Genomic DNA, 27,000 nt, shown 5'->3' with positions numbered 1-27,000 from the left:
TCCCTGCACTGCCACAAAACATTTCTTCAGGTGTGCCAGTAGAACTGGTTGTGGAATAGCATGTTGTGGCCGAGCTCCACAACACGTGCTGTGGGGACAGGAACTTCCTGAACTAGTTTCACCACTACAGATGGATGTATTGAACCACAGCCTTGTTTAAATTGATGCAACATTTTCATGTGGAGTCCGACCCAGAGGACTGCTGATCCCGGTGTAAGCTGGAGTTTGGAGTGCTGAGAAAGCACCAAGCTCACCTCCTGAAATGAAAAAAGGGACTTGTGAATTCCAGATACACACACAAACTAGCACATTTCATTAAGCAGCTGTTTCAGAAACAAGATGCAGGTAACAAGGCACAATTATCACTGTTCACGGGCAAAATTGTCACTGTTAAGGGAAGCGCAGGTATGTGGCTGAAGCTTTGGTCCAGGGATGTAACACGTCCTGTTGTAGCTTCCTCCAAAGGCACGTGGCGCAGCTCCGCTGTCATGAGAGCTCCTACCTGTGGAACCACACACCGCTTGCGTAAGATCAGTCACACATCGCTCTCCTGGCCACGGGCTGGCTTGGGCTTCGTGGTGTCCCCAGTGCCTGCACAACCTCGCTGCTGTTGCAGAAGGGCGGTGGATGCTCAGGAGGTACGTCAGGAGCTGCGGAAAGGCTGAGAGGAGCTGTCCTACACGAACTTGAGGGAAGCGACAACTCCTTACACCTTTGCGGTTTTAAACACCGCAAAGGCTGCAAAGGAAATTTCTTAGGCAGGACTGAAATTAGGCGGCCCCGAGCCTGTGAAACTGAGCAGAAGCAAAGGCTCGGCGGGGGCTGCGGTGGCGCTCAGCGGGGACGGGGCTCTGTGGAGAGCGGAGGCACCGCCTCGCTCGCAACCCCGACTGCAGACCGGGTTTTAGCAGGTCACGGGTTGGACTCGACGATCTCAGAGGTCTTTTCCAACCTAATTCATCCTGTGACTCGCTGAGTCCCTCAGGAGCCCCGGCACTACCACCCCTCACGGCGCTGAGGGCGGCGGGACCCGCGCCCGCCCCGCCCGCCGCTCCCCCCCCCTCGGCCCCGCCCCCTGGCCCCCGCCCTCAGCCCCGGAAGCGCCCGCGCGCGCGCCGGAAGCGCGTCCCCCCTGGGCGGCCAAGATGGCGGCGGAGGCCGCCACGGAGCTGCTGTTCCTGGACACCTTCAAGCACCAGAGCGCGGAGGTAAAACGGCGCGCCGGTTCCCTCCTCCCCTCGCCCTCTGTCTCTTCTGCCCGGCTGCTGCCCGAGCCAGGGCCTCCGCCGGCCGCGGAACCCCCGCTGGGGGCGGCCCCGGCGGCGGCCGGGCGGGAGCAGCCCCGGGGCTGGGGTCGCTGAGGGGCCTCCTCGCCCGGCCCGGCACGAAGCCATGTTCGAGCCGCTGTCCGGGCAGCCCGGGGTACCGCCGGCCAGAGCGGAGCGGGATGGGGAGGGAGCGAAGATTTAAAAGTGACGGAGACCAGAGGCGAGTGAGGAACAAAGGATAAACGTGCTTGGAAGAAGGCGATAAGCCGATAGCCTGGTAGAGGGCTACGCCCGGCCACTTGTGAGGTTCCTGGTGCTCTTGTATAGCTGATGATAAGAAAAGGTGTTTGTGAGATATTCCCTTAGATTTATGCAGTCTGCGTGCATCACGCACAAATGAGTATTTCAGGGTTTTTTTGGCAGTGGGAGATTGTGCAAATATTCCACTTCGAGGCCATCGGGATCCTGAGCATCCTTGAAACTGTTGGTCTTGCAGCAGGTTTGCCCAGGGCTCAGCCTGTTGTGCTGTTCAGGGAGGAAGAAAGGGACCATTAGGGGGAAAATGATTGTGTAGTGTAACGTGACAAAGATGTTACAAAGTCATAGAATATCTTGACTGTGTTCATGGACAGGTGGTAGGGGAAGAAAATTGAGTATTTTGAGCTGATGCTGCAATCAGAAGCAATTAAAAAGTTATTCGGGAGCCTTTTCTAGCTGTCAGGATCGGCTAGGTCGAAATGTATTTTTAATTCTACTATTTCAGACAATGTTAGGCAGAAAATACTGGCCACTGCTGTTGCCCTGGGTAGGAAACAGTAGCCACTCCTGCTCCCCTCCAAGACAGTTTGTTTGCTTGTTGAGCGTTTTTAATCAAGTACAAGGTTTTCTGGCACTTTCATTCCTGCCAGTGACATTTTCTAAACCTGAGTCATACTGAATTTCAATTAGAGAAAAATACAAAGTGTATTTTACGGGTTCCTTAAAAGCCTTCTTTATGTTATGCTAATTCTTCAGCTAAGGAGATCATGAGTCTTGCCTTGGAACTTGTAGTTCTTGAAAACCACTGCTGTGTTTTTGAATAAAATTAATTATTTGGCTTAGCTATTCAGTTTACTAGTGTTGAGCAGTTCTGATATAGGTTTGTTTTTTAAATGTTTTGTAGAGAAGGTGGATTGGATTCACTTGCCATCTCGATGATGTTGATGCGTGGCTGTCAGGGCATAATCCCTTATCGTTTAAGGAGAAATTTGTCTTTATTTTGAACAATGCTCCTGGGGAAAAAAGCCTCCCCAGCAGCCCTTCCTCCAGAAATCTGAATCCCCCATGTGACACTCAGACCTGTTTAAGAGGCAAAATCATGGGCACTCACCACCCTTGCTCCTTGCAGGCTGCACTTGCCTGACTCCTGTTAATGGATCTGTGCTCCCTGTCCTAGCAGGATTCCTTCAGTTCCAGCATCCAGCTTTAATGTCAGCCCTTAGGCCAAGGTGTTGTATTTGTGGGCTAAAAAATGTATGCATAGATTTTTCTTATTAGATGGCAGTAATATGTGCCCAAAAGCACATCGTAAAAGCTTTTAAAACCTTTACTTCTGCCTATTTCTTTGCTTGTTAGCTTTCTAAAATTCTTAGTACTTTCTTGCCTTCTGCAGGTTTCATTTGCTTTCTGATTGGTGAAAGCGATATAAATACTGACTGCAGTTTTCATGTTTTAAATGTTCATTCATTAGTTTTGTTGGTAAATACTTGGTCAGCTAACTGATGTGTGTGTACTGTTGTGTGAGCTCATATATGGTAGAGGTGATGGCTCAATAGAATAAGACCTAATACAGATAATTTAGTGAGAGAAGACTTCCAGCATTAGTTATTTAATAGTTGCTACGTGGGATGTCACTGTGACTTTGAGTACTTCTTATTTGCTCACACATCTTTTTGGATTGCATACGAATTCTTTGTACTTGCTATTTCTGTGTGGGAAATAGAAATGTTGTTTGCAAAAGGTTTTCAGATGTTGTTGCAAAATTGGAGAAATAAACATCATATGGAATTTTTGTACAGGTCTAGTGAAACAGATCTACAGTGTCATTATAATTTCTAGTATTACATTTGAAATATTAAATTTGCTAGTGTTTAAAGTTAAACCACTTGTACCTTCTGTCTGAAAAAGACCAACCTGTTACACTACCTTTACTTGCAAGAATCTTTTAAGTGTGTAGTATGTAAGTGAACCAGTAACAATTTTGTATAAAAAATACTGTTAAACATATAAAAAGAAGATTACATACAAACCTCCGTTTTTCTGTCTAACAGTGTTTATCATTTTACAGAATTGAGTTTTTTTAAGATTGCAACCCTAGTTCCTTTAGTAAAGACTATGGCTACGTTATGTTGTTTGCATTTTACCTTTCTCAGACTTTGTTTGTTCTTTGTTTTGTAGCAGAGTACCAATATAGACGTAGTTCGTTTTCCGTGCGTGGTTTACATAAATGAAGTCCGTGTCATTCCTCCAGGAGTGAGAGCTCACACAAGTTTGCCTGACAACAGGGCTTATGGGTGAGTGAAAGGCACCGGTGCCTGAGTAAGGAACACCTTCCTGTTATTTTTTTCTTAAACTTTTATATCTTGATAGACCCTTCTACATAAAAATCGAAAATGGGTTTATGTGTTTGCTGGACTTGTAAGTATTTTTGGGAATTACTTAAACAGTACAATTTTGTTTTTTTTTTTTTTCCCTTGTTAGTCCTGCTTACTCTGATAAGGAGCTTGACTAATCTAGCTTTTACTTTTGTTCTGTTTCTTAGAGAGACATCCCCGCATTCATTTCAACTGGACTTGTTCTTCAACAATGTCAGCAAGCCAAGTGCCCCTGTGTTTGATCGGCTGGGCAGGTAAGTTCTTTCAAGATTAGTGCATGACTTCCTGAGAATTTTTGTAGTTCAGAAAATGCACAGTAGAAAATCCTATACCTCCCATGATTTTCATGTTTGGTTTGGATTTTACTGGTTTGTGTACTTACCCTTTTCCTTCTATCTGTATGAGAAGACAGGGTTTTATGCTTAAAATAAGAAAAGGTGTTGTTATTTTTAAACTTACATATATTAATGAAAATAATTTTGTAGAAATAAGTGATTTTGCACTCTTGTTTTTATCTGTATGCATTTGTTCAGTGTTTTATTATTGTCTTATGTGTTTAGCACTGTAATGTTTTATTTCTATAAGCATGCTTTATATTAATGAAAAAAATAACTTTGTATATTTTATTTAATAGCCTGGAGTATGATGAAAACACTTCAATTATTTTCAGACCCAATGCAAAGGTAATGCAATGTGATTTGAATTTCTTCTTCTTTTCCTACATACCTGTCATTTAGGTATAAATATGGTCACAAGTGGTGTTTCAGCACTGTGTAAGGCATGTATTGTTTAAAACCATATTCTAAAACCTGCTTCTAGTTAGATACGCCTTAGTTTAGAGTCTTCTTGATGGTTTGTTTTTGTTTGTTGCTTTTTTTTTTTATTTATAGACTGTAGTAGATTAGGGATCTATATAGGCAATAGATATATTGTAAGGAATTTAATGCTCATAGAGAAAGATTATTTGTTGCAGTAATTTATGTATTTAAAGTTTGCTCAGTTTTCAAAATGTGGGGTAAAGAGATATTTTAATGTTTGGTTTTCCTCCTGGCTTTTTTGCAGATATCGATACAGTGATATTAAAGTAACTTCATTGAAGTTGTCTTTTAAGTGCTTCTTAAGTGCTTCTTTTTCTTTTTTTTTCCTTCTTTTTTTTTATTTTTTTTTAATTTTTTTTTTAAACCCCGACAGGTCAACACAGATGGATTGGTTCTTAGGGGGTGGTACAACTGTCTGACCTTGGCAATATACGGCTCAGTCGACAGGGTAATAAGTCATGAGAGAGAGTCGCCCCCTCCACCCCCGCCTCCACCACCACCTCCCCAGCAACAGCCTGGTTTGAAAAGAAATCCAAAACATGGTGAGCCTTGTGAGAACACAGAGACTTTTTTGTTTTTCCTTAAATCAGTGTTGTAATGTCCCATCTGAACCGCAATTCTTTCACATTTTAGATTTCACTGGCTTTCATTTTTGCCCTTGTCCCTTAGTTTTGTATTTTCTTTTTGGTTTATATGGAGTGGTTTTAAGTATATTATCATCCAGTGCATTTTGAGAGTGAGTTACTTGATCTGTTGCTAATTACTTTCCATGGTCAAAATGCACTTTAATTTCTGTGAACTCAATAAAATGTAGATGACTGAAATATCAAAAAAGTTATTAGAATAATATTAAAATCATACCAAGGAAGTTTCACAGTCATGATTAACTTTCCTTTTTTGACTTTGTAAAGTACATTACAGAAGAGTGTTTGCTTGGCATTGTTTTTAGAATGGCCACGAATAGAATCTGTGATCAAGTTTCAGCTTCAATTTTGGTGTTAGATTTAAAATTAGAACTGTCTTGTTCAAAGTACGAGTATTAGACTGCAAAATTTGAATACTCTGCGTAGTAAACCCAGTTGTAAAGTGTAAAAGCCAGTTGAGTAAAATGTAAACTTTTTTTAAAAGCAACTCAGATATTATTGGTTGAGTTACAATATGGCCAGTGTCAGGGCAGTTACCAACAAAAGTTTTAAACCAGTAGTATATTTAAAGAAATCAGTAGTGTTTAATAAGTGACTTCAGAAAGCTGCCTCACGTACTGCAGATGCAGAATAAAGATTAAATAAGAGCTGAGCAGTGAAGGTGTTCCCTCGTCAAAAGCAGCACTGAAAACAAAAAAATTGCTGCTTCTATTCCTGTGATTCCATTAAATGCAAGTTTTTTTATTTTCACAATAAATATAGTTGATGGAGAGAAAGAAGACCAGTTCAATGGCAGTCCTCCAAGGCCACAACCAAGGGGACCAAGGACACCTCCAGGCCCTCCTCCTCCTGATGATGATGAGGATGAACCTATGCCAGTGACAGGTAGAATGAAAACACTGTTTTGTTTGCTGCACATCACTGCTTAGGGGAGGCAGGATTTTGTGTTCCTGCCTGGTGTCAAGTTTCCTGTGTGCTGATATTCCTGCTGGACAGATTCAGTTTTAGGAAAGGGATTAGAAAAAAAAATCTGTTGGCTGTACTGAAGTGTCTTATTTTAAAAGTTAGTAGATTCAGACTGTTGGCTGTAGACCAGTACACTGTTGACACATGCTGTTCATATTTTATGTAAGTGTTCTGTTGACTCTGCTGTCCATTTGTCCTTGTCCATCCTTCTGCAGCATCTGCCAAGTTCTCTGGTTGCTCTATTGGTTAAAAGTGCCAAGAACCTTTTACATATTTCTTCATAATCTTACTGAACTAAGTGATTGGTTTTATTCAGTCAAATCACCTGAAGGTTTAAGATGCCTTTTTTTATATCTCCAGGATATGTAACGCAAAATTCTAAAACATACTTACTGCCATAAAAGACAATGAAATGATTCTATAAATATACTAGCAAAACAAGGGGCCTAAGGAGAATCTCCATCCTTTATTGGATGCGGGGTGATACAGAGTGATAAAGGATGCAGGAAAGGCTGAGGTATCTAAAGATTTCTTTGCCTCAGTCTTTAATAGAAAGACCAGTTGCTCTCTGGTTACCCAGCCCCTGAGCTGGAAGACAGACACAGGGAACAGAATGAACCTCCCATAATCTAGGAGTGTGTGAGGTTCAGTCTCCTCCCAAATTAAAGGAGCAGAGGAAATGTCCTCAAGTTGTGCCATGGCAGGTTTAGTTTGGATATTGGAAAAAATTTCTTCTCTGAAAGGGTGACCAAGCATTGGAACAAGCTGCCTATGGAGGGGGTTCTGTCATGATCCCTGAAGGTATAGGTGTGGCACTTAGGGACATGGTTTGGTTGTGGACTTGGCAGTGCTGGGTTAATTGGTTGGACTTGATGATCTCAAAGGTTCTTTATCATTAGATTTCAGAGAAGTACTCTTATTTCTGAAATTGTATATATTTTTAGTGGTTGGGGAAAAAGAAGACGATGTGGACCATAGGGAGGATTACTTTGAGCCCATTTCTCCTGATCGAACATCCATTCATCAAGAAAGCCAGTATTCTGATGATGGAGAAGTGGAGGAAGATCAACCAGAAGAAGGGGAAGATGATGATGATGATGTGGACGTTGAGGAGGAGGACGATGAGGAGGAGGATGATGATGATGATGGTCATACGGTAGAGAGTATTGCTGATGAGGAAGAGGAGGAAGAGGAGGAAGATGAAGATGAAGAAGAGGGTGAAGAGGAGGAAGAAGGTGAAGGTAAGTGAAGTTGTAAAGAGTTAAGGAAAAAAGTTTATCAGATTTTGATGGCACTGCCATTACAATGACTAGGTGCAAGGAGAACTGGATATGTTTCCATTGGTTGTTGCACCATTGCCTGTCTTATTTATGGTTCTGACATCTCTTGAGAATGAATATTTACTCCTTTATAGTAAAACTTCCTATTCTGTTCTGTAAATAGAAGAAAATGGATACAACTTGTATGGGTGAGAGTGAACATTAGATCATGTTATGTTTTGTTTAAAAATATAGTAAAGTAGTGAAAGAAATTATTTCTTAAATAAAAACCAAATGAAGCTATGTAATAGTCAGTTGTCATCTTCCTGTATTATTTAAAATTCCTTCCCATGCCTGTGCAAAATTTTAGGTTAGAAGTTTTATGATAGATGCAATCATAGGAAGAAAACTGGACAATGTTCTTTTAGTAAAGTTACACTTTTTGCTTTATACATTCTTTTAAATGTCTCCATAATTACGTTAAAAAACCCTATCAGCTGGGGCTTTGACTCATATCTGGAGAGAGAAGGCTTTTTGTATTTAAGTGTGTGATTGTTCTCTAGCCAGTAATATTTGTAATTAAATAAGTTATTACTTTGAAAATACTCTTTGCAGTTATAAACACATTTATTCTTAACTGAATCTTTTCCTTTTAAGGAGATGATGGCTATGAGCAGATTTCAAGTGATGAAGATGGAATTGCTGATCTAGAACGTGAAACATTTAAGTATCCAAGCTTTGATATTGAATATACTCCTGAGGATCTGGCATCTGTGCCTCCTGTAACCTACGAGCCTTTTGAAAAGGAGCTTGGACCTCTTTTATACTTCAACTGCCCTTACAAGACTGTATTTGAAAATGAAGTTGGTAAAATAAAGGACCAAGACCCAGAAAAAGAAAATTCAGGGGCAGTGGAAGCCTCAGTAAAATTAACGGAACTCTTGGAATTATATCAAGAGGAAAGGGGCGCTAAGTGGGTCACTGCATTAGAAGAAATTCCGAGTTTAATAGTAAAAGGATTGAGCTACCTGCTGGTGAAGGACACAAAGCAAGACTATATTACCCAGCTAGTAGACTGGACCCTGCAAGCTTTAAACCTTCAGGTGGCTCTCAAACAGCCCATTGCTTTGAATGTTCGACAGCTCAAAGCTGGAACGAAACTGGTATCGTCATTAGGAGAATGTGGGACTCAAGGAATAACAGCACTCTTGCAGGCAGGAGTTATTAATGTGTTGTTTGAACTGTTGTTTGCAGATCATGTATCGTCCTCCCTTAAACTTAACGCTTTTAAAGCTTTGGACAGTGTCATTAGTATGACTGAGGGAATGGAAATGTTTCTAAGAGGTGGCGTAGATGTACATGAAAAAAGTGGTTATCAGAAGCTCCTGGAACTCATACTGTTAGATCAGACTGTGCGAGTGGTTACAGCTGGCTCTGCAATTCTCCAGAAATGTCACTTCTACGAGATTCTGTCAGACATTAAAAAGGTGGTTGATCAGTTAGCGGAGAACACACCTCCTCTTCCTAATCACACAGAGCCAGAGCAGGACCAGGACTTGGCAGGACTTGAAAGAACCAACCAAGAATATGAAAATGATGTGGAGGCTCCCATGGACATGGATCATCTTTTGGAGTCCTCTAATATAAGCGAAGGAGAGATGGAAAAACTTGTTAGTCTTCTTGAAGAGATCTTCCATTTGATGGAAACAGCTCCTCATACAATGATTCAGCCACCTGTGAAATCTTTCCCAACCATGGCACGCATTACAGGCCCTCCAGAAAGGGATGATCCTTACCCTGTCCTGTTTAGGTATGGCAGTGGCAAATTGATTTTCTAGACTGTATTTCCTTCAGCTTGGTAGAGATATATTTCAGGGGTGAATTGGTTGACTAACACTTTTCTAGGTAATTCACTTTGTTCTTCATTGGAGGATTCTGGATTGTGCTTATAAAGTCAGAGAGTTTGATAAGTTAATACACCTGTTATTTTTTTGACTTTCAATCAACTTAGCTGGCATATAACAAGAAGTTAACCTCTCCTTCTTACTGGTGCTGTGTTTGTACTTGAGTCGCCTTCACAGATGCTGCTCAGGTGTGCTAGCTGCTGTCCCATTTGAAAGTGGTTATAGATCTAGAGTGTTTTCCCTTTGTTGTCTAGGAACATGTCTATGTGTTTGGATAAAACAGGTCGGGAATCCCTGTCTGCATGTCGAGGTGGCGAGATACGAGTCAGCCTCAGTTTGAAGTTGCTGCCTGTTTCACAGCACAGGCAGAGGAGTTGATGCCTGCCTTTAGCCGCTTAGAAGATCCCATGAGTTATTTCCCTGTTAGCAGGGAAATAGCAGGGAAATAACTGTCTAGAAAGTGTTAACTGTCTAGAAAGTGTTTCTCTGAATGTTAGCAGGTTTCTTTGATAGTAGAGATGTAGGTCATGCCTGAATGTATCTAGAGGCAAAGAATCTTCAGAAACTGTCTCATCTGTGCTGTAATGATTGATTTCTTTGCACATTTAAACCACTAATGCAGCATTGATGATGATTCAGATGCAGCAAATTTAATAAAATATAATGTGCTACTTTGTGTGTAGAAAAGGTTCAGGGTTTTTTGTTTGGGGTTTATTTCTTGTAAGTATTATAGCAATTATGTTTTTTAAGGTTGACATTTTGTACTACTTCATAATTAATTATTATATTTCGAAGTCCATAGAGCAATAAGTACTGAAGCTAGGAGGCATGTAATTTTATATAATGTTTTGTGCAATGTTGACAGATGATTGTAATATTGATTATTTTCCTGAGTTTTGTTTGTGTTTTTTTTTTTCCCAGATATCTTCATAGTCACCATTTCTTGGAATGCATTACTTTGCTACTCTCTCTTCCAGTGACAGGTGCACATCCAGGTGTGCTTCAAGCTATACGAGATATATTGCGCTTCCTGGCGCAGTCACAGAAGGGTCTTCATTTCTTTATTTCTGAGCACGAAGCAACAAACTTGTTGGTTAGAGCACTTTGTCAGTTTTCTGATCCAGAACAAGAGGAAGGTCTCCAATCAGATGGTGCCAACGAGGATACTTTTGCCCTGTGGCTCCTGCATTCAACACAGACGTTACAGTGCATTTCAGAGCTGTTCTGCCACTTCCAGCGGTGCACGGCCAGCGAGGAGACCGACCATTCAGATCTGCTGGGAACACTTCACAACCTTTACTTGATCACTTTTAACCCTGTAGGAAGATCTGCTGTGGCTCACGTATTCAGTCTGGAAAAAAATCTCCAAAGTCTTATTACTTTAATGGAGTACTATTCCAAAGAAGCTTTAGGGTAATTTATGCATTTTTGTATTTCCTTTAGGTTTTTAATTTTAAAAGTATCTATCTTTTATAAATAAAAGTCAGTAAATCTGAAATATTTTTCTTCTAGATCATGATGCTTTTAAAAACAAAACAGCATCTAAGTAAAAGAATGTAATAGAAAATCAGGTCTGTCATTTGTAATCAAGTACTTAATACCCAAAATCTGTATAGATCATCCTAGTAGTTGTAAGATATATAGGACAGATTTTTGGTTATATGAAAAAAGTCAATAAGTAGGTAGTTTTCATTAAGCATAAAATGTTGACATAAAACAAGAAAAAGATTTGAGTCAGAAACTAGACATTGTATACTTCTCTGGGACTCTTTGATTTCTTTTAAGTGTAAATACAGACTCTGTTTGGACAGGCAGTTGTACTACTTTGGATAGCAGTGCATTTATAACAAGATTTGTAAAACAGACAAATAAGTATGAAATAAGTATGAAGTCAATGTACAAGGAAGTGAAAATTGTTTGGGGGCTTTTTGTTGATGAGTATATGGGCAATCCTTGGTGAAGGTAAAAGTTCTGTAGGTAGATTTTTAGGAGTCAAATAATGCAAATCTAACTTATAGCCAGTTGTATCAGCTGAGATCTAAAGAAAATCCTTATTGTTGTTCCAGAGACTCAAAGTCTAAGAAGTCGGTTGCTTATAATTATGCCTGCATCCTTGTTTTGCTGGTGGTACAGTCTTCCAGCGATGTCCAAATGCTGGAACAGCACTCAGGGCCTTTGCTGAAGCTTTGTAAAGCAGATGAAAATAACACCAAATTGCAAGGTACAGTATGTGACATTATCAACTGAATTGTTTGAATGTATAGAAGAAACCTTTTATGTGTGGATAATTGGTGCTTTACAGTCGTCTGGGTTGGATAATGAAATTCCTTCTGCAGCTGCATCTGATTAGTTGAGTCACTGAGATAGTGTGTAATTTTTTTTCTCTTAATGAGAGTTAAATAGGAAATTATTTATAGTTAAATTATTTCTCAAGCAATACTAACTACCATGAATTTCGGATAATTACAGGAAGTTTGAAATTACTTCTGTGTTGAAATAGGAGAGAAAAGAGGAGAGTAAAAGTGGACTAACTAGTCAGTAAACTGACTCTTATTTTTGTTGTTCACTGTTGCAATTGTTGTGGTTTAACCCCCAGTTGCCAACTAAGTACCACGCAGATGTTTGCTCACTCCCTCACCCCCACAGTGGGATGGGGAGGAGAATGGGGGAAAAACAGTGAAACTCCTGGGTTGAGACAAGAACAGTTTAATAATTGAAATAAAGTAAAACGTTATAATAATCATATTAATGATAGCAATAATAATAATTGTAATAAAAAGGAGAGAAAGAGATAAAACCCAAAACCACAAGTGATGCACAATGCAATTGTTCGCTACCTGCCCGTCCCTAAGCAGTGGTTGGCCCCATGCAGCCAACTGCCTCCAGTTTTCACACTGAACATAAATGGGATACCCCTTTGGCCAGTTTGGGTCAGCTGTGCTCCCTCCCAGCTTCTTGTGCAGATCCTCCCTGGCAGAGCATGAGACACTTGGAAGTCCTTGACCTAGGGTAAGCACTACTTAGCAACATCCAAAACATCTGTTTGTTATCAGCAATATTCTCATGCTGAATCCAAAACACAGCACTGCATCAGCTAGTAAGAAGAAAAAAAGAACTCTATCGCAACCAGAACCAGGACAGGGATGTAGTCTTGTAGGATCTTAACTAATGAATAATCCTGGGACTGTTTTCTGTCACCAAGGCCAACTGGCATGGAATAGTCCATGTTACCCTGTTACTAAATCTTTTGACCTCCAAGCTGTGTCTTGATGTGTTCTTGGCTTGTGTTGACTCATTGATCAGTCCTGGGTCACTTGGAAAAATCCTGCTGGGGATTATTTTGGCACATGAACGTTGAAACTGATATCTGGAGTTGTGCTCTGCACTGCCTACTTGACACATGTAGACATAACTTTAATTTCTTCCAAAACTTTAGTGCACTGAAAGAAATCAGAATGCTTCAAAGTTTTAGTTTAATTCTCTTCCCTGCTATGCTTTTATTTCTTTGGTCCTCACCCAATCATCAGACAGTTTCATGAGAAGTGGGGCTAGTTTATTAAAGTAAATCATGAAATCAGTCGTAGAGCTGAGTTGACACACTTTGCTTTAGTACTTATTGTGTAAATTAATTACATTTTGATTGAAAAAGATTTTATGTTCATAAATTTACTGACTTAAGTCTTTTTTTCCTTTCAGAGCTCAGCAAGTGGCTTGAACCTTTGAAAAATCTTAGATTTGAAATAAATTGTATTCCAAATCTTATTGAATATATCAAACAGGTTAGTAAAATACAGTTAAGATGCTATCTTACAGTTGTGCCCTGTAAACTTGAACTTTTGTAATTTGATATTTTTTCCTAGATATGTATTAACGTCTCATATTGAAAAATGTATACAGTTATCCAAAACAGATGTTTTTATTAAAGCTTCTGATCTAGGCCAGGTCTTGCAGTAGTACATTATTTGAAACAAAATCTAATTAAATATATGATGCAAAGATCCAATTATCTAAATATTTTTGCTTCTCATAAAACCACAATGCAAATGTTGACCCTCCTGTTTTTGCTTCTGCCTTATTTGTGACTGCTTCTCAAAAAGTGGGATAATTACACTTAAATTTTGTGACATACTTACAGTAACTAAATATTGAATTTGAATGCTAAGCTAGTGATGTACTCATAAAGTTCTTCCTTGTAATATAGTTTCTTTTTTTTTTCCTTTTTTTTTTTAATTTTCCCCTAAAAGAATATTGACAGTTTGATGACCCCAGATGGAGTTGGTCTTCCTACTGCACTTCGTGTTCTTTGTCATATTGCATGTCCGCCGCCTCTGGTAGAAGGTAACGGTTAACAGATGTACTGGTTAAAGTACAAACTGTAGTTTTTTGAGTTTTCTGCTTAAATATGCATTAAGTATAACTGTGGTTGCCCAGGAGAAATCAGCCATAACAGAACTGTTATTTGTTTTCTGTACAGGTCAACAGAAAGACCTTAAATGGAATCTTGCAGTTATTCAGCTCTTTTCTTCCGAGGGAATGGACACCTTTATCCGGGTACTGCAGAAGCTGAACAGCATACTTATTCAGCCTTGGCGGCTCCACGTCAACATGGGCACCACACTCCACAGGGTTACTACCATTTCCATGGCCCGCTGTACCCTTACTCTCCTTAAAACAATGCTAACAGAACTCCTGAGGGGTGGATCTTTTGAATTCAAAGACATGCGTGTTCCAGCAGCACTTGTTTCTTTACACATGCTCCTCTGCTCCATTCCTCTCTCAGGCCGCTTAGACAGCGATGAACAAAAGATTCAGAATGACATTGTTGATATCTTACTGACTTTTACTCAAGGTGTTAATGAGAAACTTACCATTTCTGAAGAAACTTTGGCGAACAATACTTGGTCCTTAATGCTGAAGGAAGTTCTCTCTTCAATTTTGAGAATTCCTGAAGGCTTTTTCTCTGGGCTTATACTGCTTTCAGAATTGCTGCCTCTTCCGCTGCCCATGCAGACTACTCAGGTATAACTTAGATTTATTTAGTTTTTAAAGAATTTTCTGTATGTATAACCTTAGACCATTTTCATAGTTGTGGAAAAAAACCAGATATGTGAAAGGATTAATTGAAGTTGTAAAGCATTTGTGTTCATATAGATTCTTTGTAGATTGGTCTTTTTTGGCAGAAACAAAATTAGTATTAGTTGGAGGGTTTTTTCTTAAATTAGCAGTCGTATGTTATTCTTTCATTCCTTGGGAGTATCTATACTCCCATTCTGTTATATAAAATCTTGTTTATGAAGCCTTTGAATTTAACCCTGAATGCCAAACTCTTGGTGTATTAAGGCTCTTCTTTCTTTTGTCATGGCTCTTGAATTTGTGATCTATAAGTAAGCAGAAGAGCACAGTGCTCCTGAAGGAACACCTAATTTGCTGGAATTGTGCCCTGTCATTTGGTTTTAGTAACGAAAATGGCATTCCATGGTTTTGATGAGGACAGTACTTGGTCTTTGTTAATATCTTGTGGCAGAATTCAAGTTTTATGATGAAAGTTGAAAGGAAAACCCTCCTATCCTTCTGTTCCTGCAGGTAATTGAAGCACATGACATTGCAGTGGCACTGAACACCAGGAAGCTGTGGAGTATGCACCTCCACGTGCAGGCCAAGCTGATCCAAGAGATCGTGAGATCCTTCTCCGGCTCATCCTGCCAACCTATTCAGCACATGTTGAGACGTATTTGTGTCCAGCTGTGTGACTTGGCTTCACCTACTGCTCTTCTCATCATGAGGACTGTGTTGGATCTGATTGTAGAAGACCTGCAAAGGTATCTTTGTATTCTGTTTCAAAGATTTCTTTAATAAACTGTTGAATTAATTTTGGATCTGTGCAGTAGATTTAGCACCAGGAAAATGCTTTCAGAAATATTATTTATTCATTGTGGACTGAGTGAATTCTCAGTCCATTGCTATATACTGTGTTCTGATAATGCTCAGTGTTGCCAAGGAACCACCAGCTCATACCTCTGAGTTTTGATGTAGACAGTTTCATGTTGTATGTTCATGGTAAGTATTTTAGGAAGACTTTTTTCAGGCTGTGCCTGCAAAGCCTTATCTTGCCTATGAAGTGCTTTTAAGGATCTATCTCACATTAATAAGAAAAGTAGGCCAGTAAAGTTTGCATACTGGGCTTACATATGTGTAGCTGTTTATAAGATGGAGGAAGTAGAACACTGCAGATTCAGAGGGTTTTGAAACAATAAGTACTTCTTTTTTAAAAGCATAATTATCCATATAGATACTGTTTCTATAAAATCATACATACCTGTATAGGATTATGTGCCCTCTAGTATGTTAAATGCATAGTAGGTTAGTTAATTTATTATGCAACCAGAAGTTCTTTAGTGAAAGTTGAGCAGTTTTCAAGAGTAAATGAAACTGTAAGTTTAAGTATGTAAACTCGGTGGAGTTTTTCTTAAAATGCAGAAATATGACTTCTGTAATGGTTGTTTTTGTAGTTTTTGAGATCACTTTAAAACAGCTTTTTCAAGGTGTGTTGGTATCCTTTCAGCAACACAGAAGAGAAAGAGAAACAGTACACCGGACAGACCACTCGATTGCTTGCTTTACTGGATGCCCTCGCTTCGCATAAAGCTTGTAAAGCGGCTATTTTGCATCTTATCAGTGGAACTACTAAAGGAGATGAAAAGTATGTAGAGGTTTTCCAGGAGCTCTTGGCTTTGATGCGATCAGCTGGAGACAATGTCACTCATCAGCAGTGCGCTGAATATGTAACTTCCCTTCTGCAGTCCCTCTGTGATCAGGTATTTTCTATATTTAGTGCATAATGTATGTTTTTAACTGTAGGAGACAAATTAAATGAGGTTATTTCTTACATGCATGCTTTTTTTCCAAAAGGAAAAAAAAACCACAACGTTGTTAAAACACAGAAAAACTTGCATGTTTGGCTCCTTTATCAGACTTACTGTCTTGTTGCTCCTGAATGTAAATACTTTTATTTTATGAGATGCCTTCTGCATTGTGTGCATTGTTTTGGTAGCTCATTAGAGACCAGAAACTGAATGACACAAAGATTGCCTGTCCCCTCAGCTGAGAGAGGGATGTCATTTCTCCTTGTGGGCCACTGACAGAACTTGAGTTGTCACTGTTCACCTCTTACCTAAATAAATACGCATCTCTTAGTTGTCCAACTGAAACCTCTTGAAAATGTATGCCAAATATATAGATATATAAACTGTGCTGTTACTGTAGAAGTCCTCCACTAATAAAGGTGCAAATTACCAGAGCAAGGTAAGAGATGTTATCTGAAAATTGATTCACAGACTAGCCCTGTTAGTTTCTCCTTAGTGTGTACGTAGATTTGCATGTCATTATTTGTCCTAGTAGTGCCTGTATTTGTTTGATTTAGTGCTTACCCACTTACATGAAAGACATTTGGACATTGTTGGTCGATAGAGATAATCAGCCATTTGCATGTAAACTAGATCTCTCTGCCCATGCAAATTCATTTGAAAATCAGTCTTGTTTTATTTAATGTGAAATGTGGAGGTGACAGTAGACCTTAAACTTTCTGGGTGGTGTCTGCAGCCTCTTAATTTTCATAGAACCACAGAGTCACAGAAAATCTCAAGTTGGAATGAACCCATAAGGATCATCAAGTCCAACTCTGCTCCTTGCAGGACTATCTAAAACTAAACCAGTGACTAAGAGTGTCATCCAGATGTTCTCTGAACTCTGACAGGCTTGGTGCCACGATCACTTTCCTGAGCAGTCTGTTCTGGCGACCATCCAACCTCTCAATGAAGAACCTTTTCTTAGTGTCCAGTCTGAACTTCCCCTGATGCAGCTTCATTCCATTTCCTTGTGTCCTGTTGCTGGTCACCTGCCCCTCCCATGTCCCCCCAAGTCTCTTTTAGTCTGTAGTGAGGTGACCCCTCAGCCCTTTTCCAGGCTGAACCAACCAAGGGACCTCAGACACTCATGGAATTTTGATTCATGTTTTGAGGTTAAGGGACATTTTGACTACCTAGGCAAGAAAATATGTATGTTACTAAACGACTATTTGGTTTTTAGTTGTGGCTGTGCCATCATACTTCACACTTTAAAGCTTTTATGCTTTTTAAAATAAATAATGGTTTGTAATCCTTAGCAGAACCAAATAAAAAGGATGCTCTAGGTTAATATTTTACTGGTCAGTAATAACTGAGATACAGGAATAAGGTGATAAACTAGTGCCTCTGACTTAATGTGTAGTTTATAGTTACTGCTGGTATACAGAATGCATTTTTACTATGTTTGTAATAATCATTCTTTTAGGATATTGCACTGATTTTACCAAATTCATCAGAAGGCTCCGTGTCTGAATTAGAGCAGCTTTCCAACTCCTTACCGAGCAAAGAGCTGATGCCCTTAATTTGTGACTCTCTGATGGAAACATTAACTAATTCTGAAAGCAGTTACAACTGTCTGCTGACATGTATCCGAACAATGATATTCCTTACAGAGCATGACTATGGCTTCTATCACTTGAAGAGGTATGGTATTTTATGATATCACTGGCAGCTTGAAGTTGTTCAAAAAAATTCTGCAGTGCGAAATCATTTCCTACCAATTTGTAGAACATGTTGAGGATAAAGCACCTAAACTTCTGTTTCTCTTTGGGGCCTTCAGTGTTTTAGTCAGTATTTTGGTCTTCTTCACTTGAGATTCAACCTCTGAATCATTTCTGCAGTGTGCACACAGGAGCACTTTCTTTCAAGAAATGAACAAAGCACTGAAAAAAAGTTTGCACACTCATTTCCCTACTCCAAGGCTGGAGGATTAGAATGAGGTATAGTGCTCGTGTCCTTCCCTTTTGAGACATCCAGTAGTTACAGCTCTTGACTGGGACATTGGAGAGCTGTCTGTAATTCCCTTTACTTTGAGAGGGTTCAGTTTGCACTTCCCCTGAGTATTCTGACCTCCAGGCAATTAAGGCTTTTGAAATGAGGACTTTTTTCCCAGCCCAAACTATTTTTGCTGACTCCACTAACAGAATATGTATACATGCATTGGAGAGTATTGTGTTGTTTTGACACCTAATTCCTTGCCCTGTATTTGGACCTGTTTCTGTCTGCTGAAGCTGGGGTGCAGAGGCAAGAAAGTTGTGATGTTCACAAAGAGAAAAAGGAGCCTTGTTGATAAAACGATGTTAAAAACACTCTTTTAAGTAGTGCTGTTGGACTACAAGAAACTGTACAACAGCAGATGAAAAGTGAGCTGGTTATGGATGCTGCTGTTTCTACGATCCCATATGTCCGGCTGTCAACTTCGGTGCACAGCCTTGCTATTTCTGTGTTGATGTTGCCTTTGCAGTTTGTTTCCTGCTGTTAGGCATCGTGGGATGCAGGGAAATTGTAGCAGCAAGCATGATCCTGCTTTATACTTAAGGCCCTCGTGCAAGTGAATGTTTCTGTACTTCTATCCCTTTTCTGCCAAAGATGAAAATGTGATTTCCTGCAAGTTTTGGAGCTAGTACATACAGTTGTATATGTGTGGTCTGAAATATCTGCAGACAGCACTGATGAAAAGAACATGCAGACAGCACTGATGAAAAGAACAATCTTGTTCAGGGAAAATAGTGAAGCTCCAGCTTTGTAATCAAAGCTCAACTTGATAATTGTAAAATTTATCAGATTTACTTTGTATATATGTGGTTTTCTTATAACAAGTTACAGTGGTACAGTCACAATGTATGCACTAATTAAGTATTTTCTCTCTTTTTAAAACAGCTCTCTAAGAAAACACAGCACTGCTCTGTACAGTGTATTAAAGCGAGTAATAACTAGTTTTAGCAAAGACACAGGTGAACTGGCCTCTTCAGTTTTGGATTTTATGCGACAGATTCTAAACTCAGATACTCTGGTGAGTATGTACTGAATGCTTAAATTCAGCTGCATTTGTCTGAAATGTGCAGTCTGAGACACGTTCAGGAACAGTTATTTCAGAAAGCAGTTGGCTATGGAGATTGCTGTGTAAGCCTTTTCCATCAGTAGTGTTGGTGCCATCTTTAGTTTTTAATGAAATCTGTGAAAGCTGGGCAGAATAAATGTTTAGTAAGGGTTTTTTTTTCAGTAGGAAGAAAGGCATATTGGTCCATATTGATTTCCTAAGTGAATAGCATTCTGTGGTGTCCAGGTTTTAGATTCAAAGAATCCTGTTAGAGAGTTGCTGTATTGCTGTGTAGTAAAGAAAAGACTAGAAAATATTTGTTAATTCTCAATATGATACAAACCTGAGCTTATGTAGGAAAGCATTGCATTTATCTTGGTGCAGCATCTAAACTTGCCTAGTGAAGTGTCCTTTGTTAAAATAATGTACATAATATGTTTTTAAATCAAGAGAGAACTCTTGTTTTGCCAAATTTGCTCTAATGCAAGTTTGAATTTAAGGGTTTTGCAGTCCAGAAGTATCATGAACACTTATGTGTACTTATTTCCCAATTGTCAAATATTTCAGGGATGCTGTGGAGATGACGGAAGTCTTATGGAAACAGATGCATCCCATCCAGGCAGAACGCTGGGTCTAACTACTGCAGAGCTAAAGCATCTACTGCAGAACAAAGAAGAAACCCCAGAAAACCTGCTGCTTGATCTGGAGAAACATGTTATGGTACAAGAATTTAAATAACCAAGTTGATGTTGAGGTCTTGTATCTGAAGGTGTTTTGAAAATAGTATAAACTATCCCTCCTTAGTGAGAAGGATTCACAGTCCTTGGCATACCTTGCAGAATTGGTACTTGCTGTTCCCATTAATACTGATATCCAAACCCAGCTGTTCTGATGCAGGATGGATTCTGACTTTATTGTTTGTGTTGGTGGTGATGGTGAGACATTTCAGGTGGGGTTCGGATCCCTTGTGCTGAGAGTGTCTGCACAGCCCAAGAGCTCAGGCAGGTAACTGTGTCATGGAAGGCAGCAAAGGAGTACAACAGAGCATTGGGTAGTGGGGAAGCAGATTGTTAATGTAATAAGCAACATGAGGCACTGCTTAGTGTGGCTTGATGTGACTGGTAGCAAGTGGAGTTAATACTGAGGGCGTCACATTGGTGGATGTTTTTATCAGAGACCTGAAAAATGGACACTTCAGCGAAGTTGTAGATGACAGTAAGCTGGGGGAGTGACTAATATGACAAACAGCAAAGCCTCAATCCAGAGAGACTTCAGTAAGCTTTTTAGGATTGATTTAGCAGAAAGCTTATGTGCTTTATTAGGAATAATGCAAAGGTCTGCAGTGAGAGCAGGATAATCTCATGCCTTGGGAGCTTTTTTCAGATGTGGCTGGATAAAGTTATGGCTGACTAGATCTGGCTTTGATGACAGTCCTGCTTCAAGTGTGTGGAGGGGACTGGACTAGAGGACACGAAGAATTCACTGCCTCCAACTCTTCTGCAATTCTAATTGCAAACTTAACTCTAATATTCAAATCAAATCCTGTGTAACTGATGGCAGCCATGCAGCAGATGACTAATTTAGAAAAATCCATGAAACAGCTGTTCCACAGCCTGTTGGTCACAAATGTTTTTCCAGTGCTATATTCCTTTCTGTCCCTTCCCTGGCTGCCTACATCTGTGGTGAGAGATGAAAAGCTGCAACTGTTCTGAATGAGAAATAGCAGGCACTCAGAACTTTGGAATACTCTAGCAGAGAGCTTCTTAAACAAAACCTGGGGCAGTGTCTTCCTTGGGACTGTTGGGGAGGTTATTGCGTCAGATGGGAATGAAAATCAGAACATGCATGTGCTGACATGGCTTGTTTTATACCACACTGAGGAGCTCTCTGCTCTTGTTTGTGTATTCAGGTGTCTTAGTTTCCCTATTTGTGGCTGGAGAGTCTTTTTGTATAGTACCATCCCCCTTTTTTTAATACTTAACCAAAGCATATTTTCTTCTCTGAGGAGAGGAAAAAGTTGACTTGTCCTGTTTTGACACAGGATCGTTCTAAGGAAGATGATGGCCTCGAATCCTTACTGGACAACATTGTTGGAGTGAGGCAGATGTTGGAATCAGCGGGTGATTCTTGTCCACTGAGCGACCAAGATGTAGAGCCTATTCTTTCTGCGCCAGACTCTCTTCAGAATTTGTTTAACAACAGGTAAAATCATTACATGTGGGAGCATTCTACCTGTGATTTACTGAAGAAAATGCAGTAATTTATGCATGAGTATATTAAAACCAGAATCTAAACATCACCATTGTCACTACTGCCTGCTAGTCCCAGTGTATTTAATGTAATGCAAGTATCGAGGGTAAGGCAGCAACATTCACCCGGGGTTCAGTAGTGCTGTGAATGCTTGCAGTTGGTTGTAGTTCACATCCAAACGGGCATTTGGCAATGTTCTGTTGCAGGACTACCTACGTGTTGGCAGATGTGATGGATGACCAGCTGAAGTCCATGTGGTTCTCCCCCTTCCAGGCTGAAGAAATAGACACTGATCTGGATATGGTAAAAGGCTTCGTTACCGGAACTGAAGTGGATTTAAAACCAAGGGTTGAATTGAGTCAGTAGCATTAGAAAGTCATGGCCAAGTGGTTTGTTTTCCTGAGCTCACCCTTCTAAATTGACCCAGATAGAGGGATTGGCATTTGTTAAGGGGCTATCAAATGCCTTCAGATTCATCTGGAAGCAGGCACAAAACTGGGACCTTTTGCAGTGCGCTAATGCAGAAATCAACTTCTTTAGAGAAAGAGTTATGTTATTCCCAACCTGCTTTTTCACTGATGATGGGCCTTTTCAGCTACTGGTGTTAAATGTAGAAAAGAATGTGGTTTATTTGCTTCTCCTTGCTTGTCTTCTTTCATTCCAGTAATATTCACAGAGCCTGATAGCTACACTTTTTATATGGCTTTTTTTTTTAAATGTTTGCTCTAATGTAACAGAAGTGAGAAAATGGCAGTAGTAAATGAAACTACTTGCACAAAAACTTTTCACAGTACTTGAAACTTTAATAATCTAAACTGTGAAGCTAATTGTGAAAAATATACAATAGCATCCCTCTTTTTTTTTTTTTTTTTCTGGAATTAAGCAACTGGCACTGTCATAATTTCTTAAGTGAGAAATTATTCATTTCTGTTGACTTCGTTGCTTTCACTTGTTTTTTGTTTTACTCTTCCTTAATTTACATGCAGAGATACTTCTGTTTTAATTGCTTAAGCAAAACCCAGACTGTTGATTCCTATATAAAAATGGCATTAATAAATTATAGGGCTGTAGCTTAAGCAAGAGAGTTGCCTCACTATAGGTCATTTAGTGACAAGACAGGTGTTTCTATTAAAGAGCTATGCCCCTCACTTTCCTGAGATTCAGAACTATCAGGACAATTTTGCAGCAGCTCTGCTAGTTTTGTTGTTGTTGGCTGCTGCTCTTTGTTTTGAGCCACACTACAGAATTAAAAGGTAGAGGGTGGAGCTTTTTTGCTCCAGAAGGACCAACGCCGAATATCCTCCATCCTTGTGCAGCATGTTTTCTTCTTCAGAGGTGCTAGTAATGACTGTTGTGATAAAAACTCAACTCTGTCACTGCAGGTAAAAGTTGACTTAATTGAACTGTCAGAGAAGGGCTGCAGTGACTTTGACTTGCAAGCTGAATTGGAGAGATCATTTTTGTCAGAACCATCATCTCCTGGACGCACAAAAACCACAAAAGGGTTCAAACTCGGCAAGCACAAGCATGAGACCTTCATAACTTCAAGGTAACTTGAGTTTAATGAGTTGAGACTGTGTTCAGCACTTGATTTATGTGTTCTAAAAATGTTAAATACCTTTCAAATTGCATCTCCAATATGGAGAATGCCTGACCTTCAGTATGAATACAGTTTTACATTAACTAAATAAATCATGGTTTGTCGTGACAGTGGGAAATCTGAGTACATAGAGCCTGCAAAGAGAGCTCATGTTGTGCCACCGCCAAGAGGAAGAGGCAGGGGAGGATTTGGACAGGGAATTCGGCCGCATGATATCTTCCGTCAGAGGAAACAAAATACAAGCAGGCCACCCTCCATGCATGTGGATGATTTTGTTGCTGCAGAGAGCAAAGAAGTGGTTGCTCCAGATGGAATACCACCAGCCAAAAGGCCACCAAAGGTGTCACAGAAGATTTCTTCACGTGGTGGGTTCTCAGGGAATCGAGGAGGACGAGGAGCTTTTCACAGTCAAAACAGGTTCTTTACACCACCTGCTTCTAAAGGTATGTTGGTTCCTTGTTGGAACTGGAGTAAATGCATGCAAAAAATGCTTCAGTAACACTAACCTAATTTCTGAGCAGAGAGTTGTCCCTGGTGTGAGATGTTCTCGAAGCAGTATTGTTGAAGTAAGTTGTTTGGCACTGGAAAAGGTTCTCTCGAGTTCCATGGAATTGAGACAAGGCTGTGAATTCCTATGATGCTTCTCTCTCCCTCTCTTTTACAAAAGGAGTCAGCTGTTTTAGCAGCTGTTGCAGTACTTCTCTGCATTTTTTGACATGGTAGTTCCTGAAAGCACCACAGTACATCTTTGGGTTTAAATGAGGCTTTGGAATAAAAGAATAGAAGTTCCTGACAAGAATAAGATGCAATTTTCAGTGAACCTGCAGATACTAGCTTCAGTATTTAAGTTTCTTTCATATATAAAAAAGGTTGCATCCCTTTCTCTTCTATAATTAGGGCAAGTCCTTGCAGAATAGAAGCAGAAAATACTCCCATTTATAAAGTTATAAATAGTAGGATTTACTTTACCCCCAAACATGAAAGCATAGGAGTCTGTCTTAATACACTGGATAATGTCTTTTAAGCTTGAGTTCTTGCCTGATAAATAGATATTTCCCCCCTATCTATGTAGAATACAGTAACTTGTAGACTTTGAGTTAGAATACTGAGGGTATGTTAATGCAGAGTATCTTTACCTATCCGAATTATGTAAATATTATGTTGTCACCTTGAGTATTGTGAAGATGGAAATGGAAAAAAAAACCAACCAGTGACGTTTGCTGAACCATGTGTGGGTTTTTCTCTCCTATCTAGGAAATTACAGTCGTCGTGAAGGCACTCGAGGCTCAAGTTGGAGTGCACAGAGTACGCCCAGGGGAACCTACAATGACAGTAGAGGTGGTCAAAGCAATTTTAACAGGGGTCCACTGCCACCACTGAGACCATTAAGTTCAGCAGGTACATGGTATTCCTATGGGCATCGAACTATAGAGAATTCCTTGAATTTCATTTTTGCTTTACAAATGAAACCATGCAAGGATGCTGCAGACACCTTGAAATTCAGCAAATGTTTTAAGCATATATGAACGGTTGTCACTGAGACTGTGTCAGATACGTGCTTTCGTACGACCCGCCCTGTAACCCGTAAAACTTGCTGAATTGAACACTTGATCGCAGAACCTAATTGTGAATTGCACGTTCAGATTTTTGCCATTCGGTTCTCTTCGTACCCACATGGCAATTGTAGCGCAACTCAAGCAGAAATGCTTGCCTAAGAGAAAAGTGAAAGTTAAAAGGAGGAAACAGACGCTGTTTGTATCTCATCTCGTTTTTGTTCCTTACGCTTTCGCAGCAGCTTCTCCGCCTAGGGCTCTTCTTTTTTTTTTTTTTTTTTTTTTTTTTCCAACTGAGTATATACTTTTCTTTGCTTTAAGGCTACCGACCGAGTCCTCGCGATCGTGCTTCCAGAGGCCGCGGAGGAATCGGACCGTCTTGGACAAGTGCTAATAGTAGTAGCAGTGGTGGCTCGAGAGGAAAGTTTGTTAGTGGAGGCAGTGGAAGAGGTCGTCATGTACGTTCCTTCACACGATAAAATGAGACCTAATGGTGGAACAGCCCAACCTTGTGGACTTCTGTGAAGATGACAAAGAAAGCAGCGTCACTAAAGGACCAATTCAGAGTTTCTGGTATCTGGAGGACACCAAGAGAATATTTTTGTCTGAAGAAAAAGCTTTTGTTTGATACAAGACTTGAAATTTCAATAAAATTCAAGACTTTTTGTGTACAATTGTAAATTTTTTTTGTTGCCTTTGGAAGAATGTTTCAATTTTTTGTGGATTTCAGTAGACAATACTCAGTAAAGCAGCTCTTTGAGTTGAGACTTGAAGGACTTCTAAAATACTCATTTTGCCAAAAGAAAGGTACAGGTGTTTTGTGTGTGACTTATTACTGCAAGAAAATTAAAAAAAATATACATGTAAGGCAATTCTAGGTTTTTTTTTCTCTCAGGTTTAGAGCCATTAGCCCTTTTCTTCCTTTGTTTTCTTTTGTTTAGCCAGCCTGAGTTATTAATGAATGAGGCCCATCTGACAGCAGGTGAAGTAGCAGATGATAGAAGATTGACTGAAATTAAATCTGTGAAAGAACACAAATGTAAATGTAATTTATGTAGGTTTAGTTGTACATCTTGGGTAATGTGATTAGGAACTTAAAGTCCCACACCAGGTAAAATAAGATTAAAATCTGTCACTGACTTCAGGGCGAGTAAGACAACATTCCAGCACTTACTTTACAACTCCAGCCCATGCATTAGGAGCACAAGTGTTATTTCACTGGAAAGCAGCATATGCTTTGCAGTTAAAAAGCAAGATACCTGTACCCTTTAAAGGCCTGGAGGTAATTTGTTACCTGCCTCTCCTCTCACTTACATAGCTGAGGAGAAGGCAGAGACAGGTGTATACACTGAGCAGCCACACAGTGAGGCAGCGATGCTAAACCTTCCCCTTGAAGAGATGGTTTGGACTGTTCTTTCTGCAGTTGGACTGAGAAAAACTTTGAAGAGTAGAAGTTCATGAAGAACTGTCACCACTAGATTCAATTCTGAATTTATTTTCATATTGAATTCAGTGACTGAAACAAGGTTTACATGTTTGCATTCCTCTGGGCTCCATGGGTTTCACAGAATACACGGATTCTCAGTAGCCATTTATTGGGGTTTTGGATGGGATGAGGGGTGGCAGTCTTTGCAAATGAGCTCCACTGTTAGACTTAGCTGAGCTCAATTTTTCACTTACGCTTTGGTCTCTTGACATTGCAGAAGTGCTATAAAGGGGTCTTGGTCTACCTAAGTAAGGCCCAGTTGGAATGTTCGTGTTTTACATAATTTTGACTTAATTTGGAGAGCTCGTCTGCCTAGACTCATAAAATTTAACAGCCTATTTTAAGTGTTTTCTAAAGCAGAGTAATATGCTAAATTGATTTTTTAAATTATTTTTTAAGCTTTATACTGCCTGGATAAATTAAGTAGGTTTTTATTTGAACAGAAGACCCCTGTTATCTGTACTTTCTCTGTGTGGAGACTCTGAAATAGTGTCCCATTGCCTGTGAGGTGATTGACATAAACTATGAAAGTGGGAAGTTTCTCTGGGCTGACTGGGTGCACCTGAAGGGAACAGTAAGAGTTATTAAAGGGTTTAACATTATTTAAAATAACATGAAAAGATTTGGATTGAAAGCCAAACAATTTTCTGAATGGTAATTTAATAGATGTAATTTTA

The 27,000-nt window shown here is 39.8% G+C and overlaps 1 protein-coding gene across 1 annotated transcript; it reads left to right on the top strand.

Moving 5' to 3' along the window:
- Positions 1-1,121: 1,121 nt before the first annotated feature.
- VIRMA (vir like m6A methyltransferase associated) lies at positions 1,122-25,518 on the top strand. The gene is made up of 24 exons (XM_027909096.1): positions 1,122-1,208; positions 3,705-3,820; positions 4,069-4,155; positions 4,536-4,584; positions 5,093-5,261; positions 6,126-6,248; positions 7,274-7,570; positions 8,246-9,398; positions 10,414-10,905; positions 11,559-11,713; positions 13,189-13,271; positions 13,737-13,830; positions 13,967-14,511; positions 15,076-15,311; positions 16,055-16,307; positions 17,821-18,038; positions 19,275-19,407; positions 20,002-20,154; positions 21,476-21,636; positions 21,891-21,987; positions 23,067-23,233; positions 23,396-23,727; positions 24,539-24,682; positions 25,159-25,518. Exons 1-24 carry the CDS (start codon positions 1,146-1,148, stop codon positions 25,314-25,316), a joined length of 5,478 nt encoding a protein of 1,825 aa, XP_027764897.1. The 5' UTR covers positions 1,122-1,145; the 3' UTR covers positions 25,317-25,518.
- Positions 25,519-27,000: the final 1,482 nt, after the last annotated feature.

This window comes from Empidonax traillii, unplaced genomic scaffold (genome assembly GCF_003031625.1).
Source record: "Empidonax traillii isolate 1590-97213 ecotype Southwest subspecies unplaced genomic scaffold, ASM303162v1 scaffold1945:size52942, whole genome shotgun sequence".
NCBI classification, from domain to species: domain Eukaryota; kingdom Metazoa; phylum Chordata; class Aves; order Passeriformes; family Tyrannidae; genus Empidonax; species Empidonax traillii.
The sequence above is the reverse complement of the archived record's forward strand: the minus strand, read 5'-3'. Positions and strand labels throughout refer to the sequence as shown.

What these genes read in the sequence shown, in the direction of transcription:
- VIRMA (XM_027909096.1), top strand. Translation starts at nt 1,146, where the DNA reads ATGGCGGCGGAGGCCGCCACGGAGCTGCTGTTCCTGGACACCTTCAAG. An exon ending in TCAAGCACCAGAGCGCGGAG is followed by an intron (nt 1,209 to 3,704) that starts GTAAAACGGCGC and finishes TTTGTTTTGTAG; the next exon opens with CAGAGTACCAATATAGACGT. An exon ending in TAGACACTGATCTGGATATG is followed by an intron (nt 21,988 to 23,066) that starts GTAAAAGGCTTC and finishes CTGTCACTGCAG; the next exon opens with GTAAAAGTTGACTTAATTGA.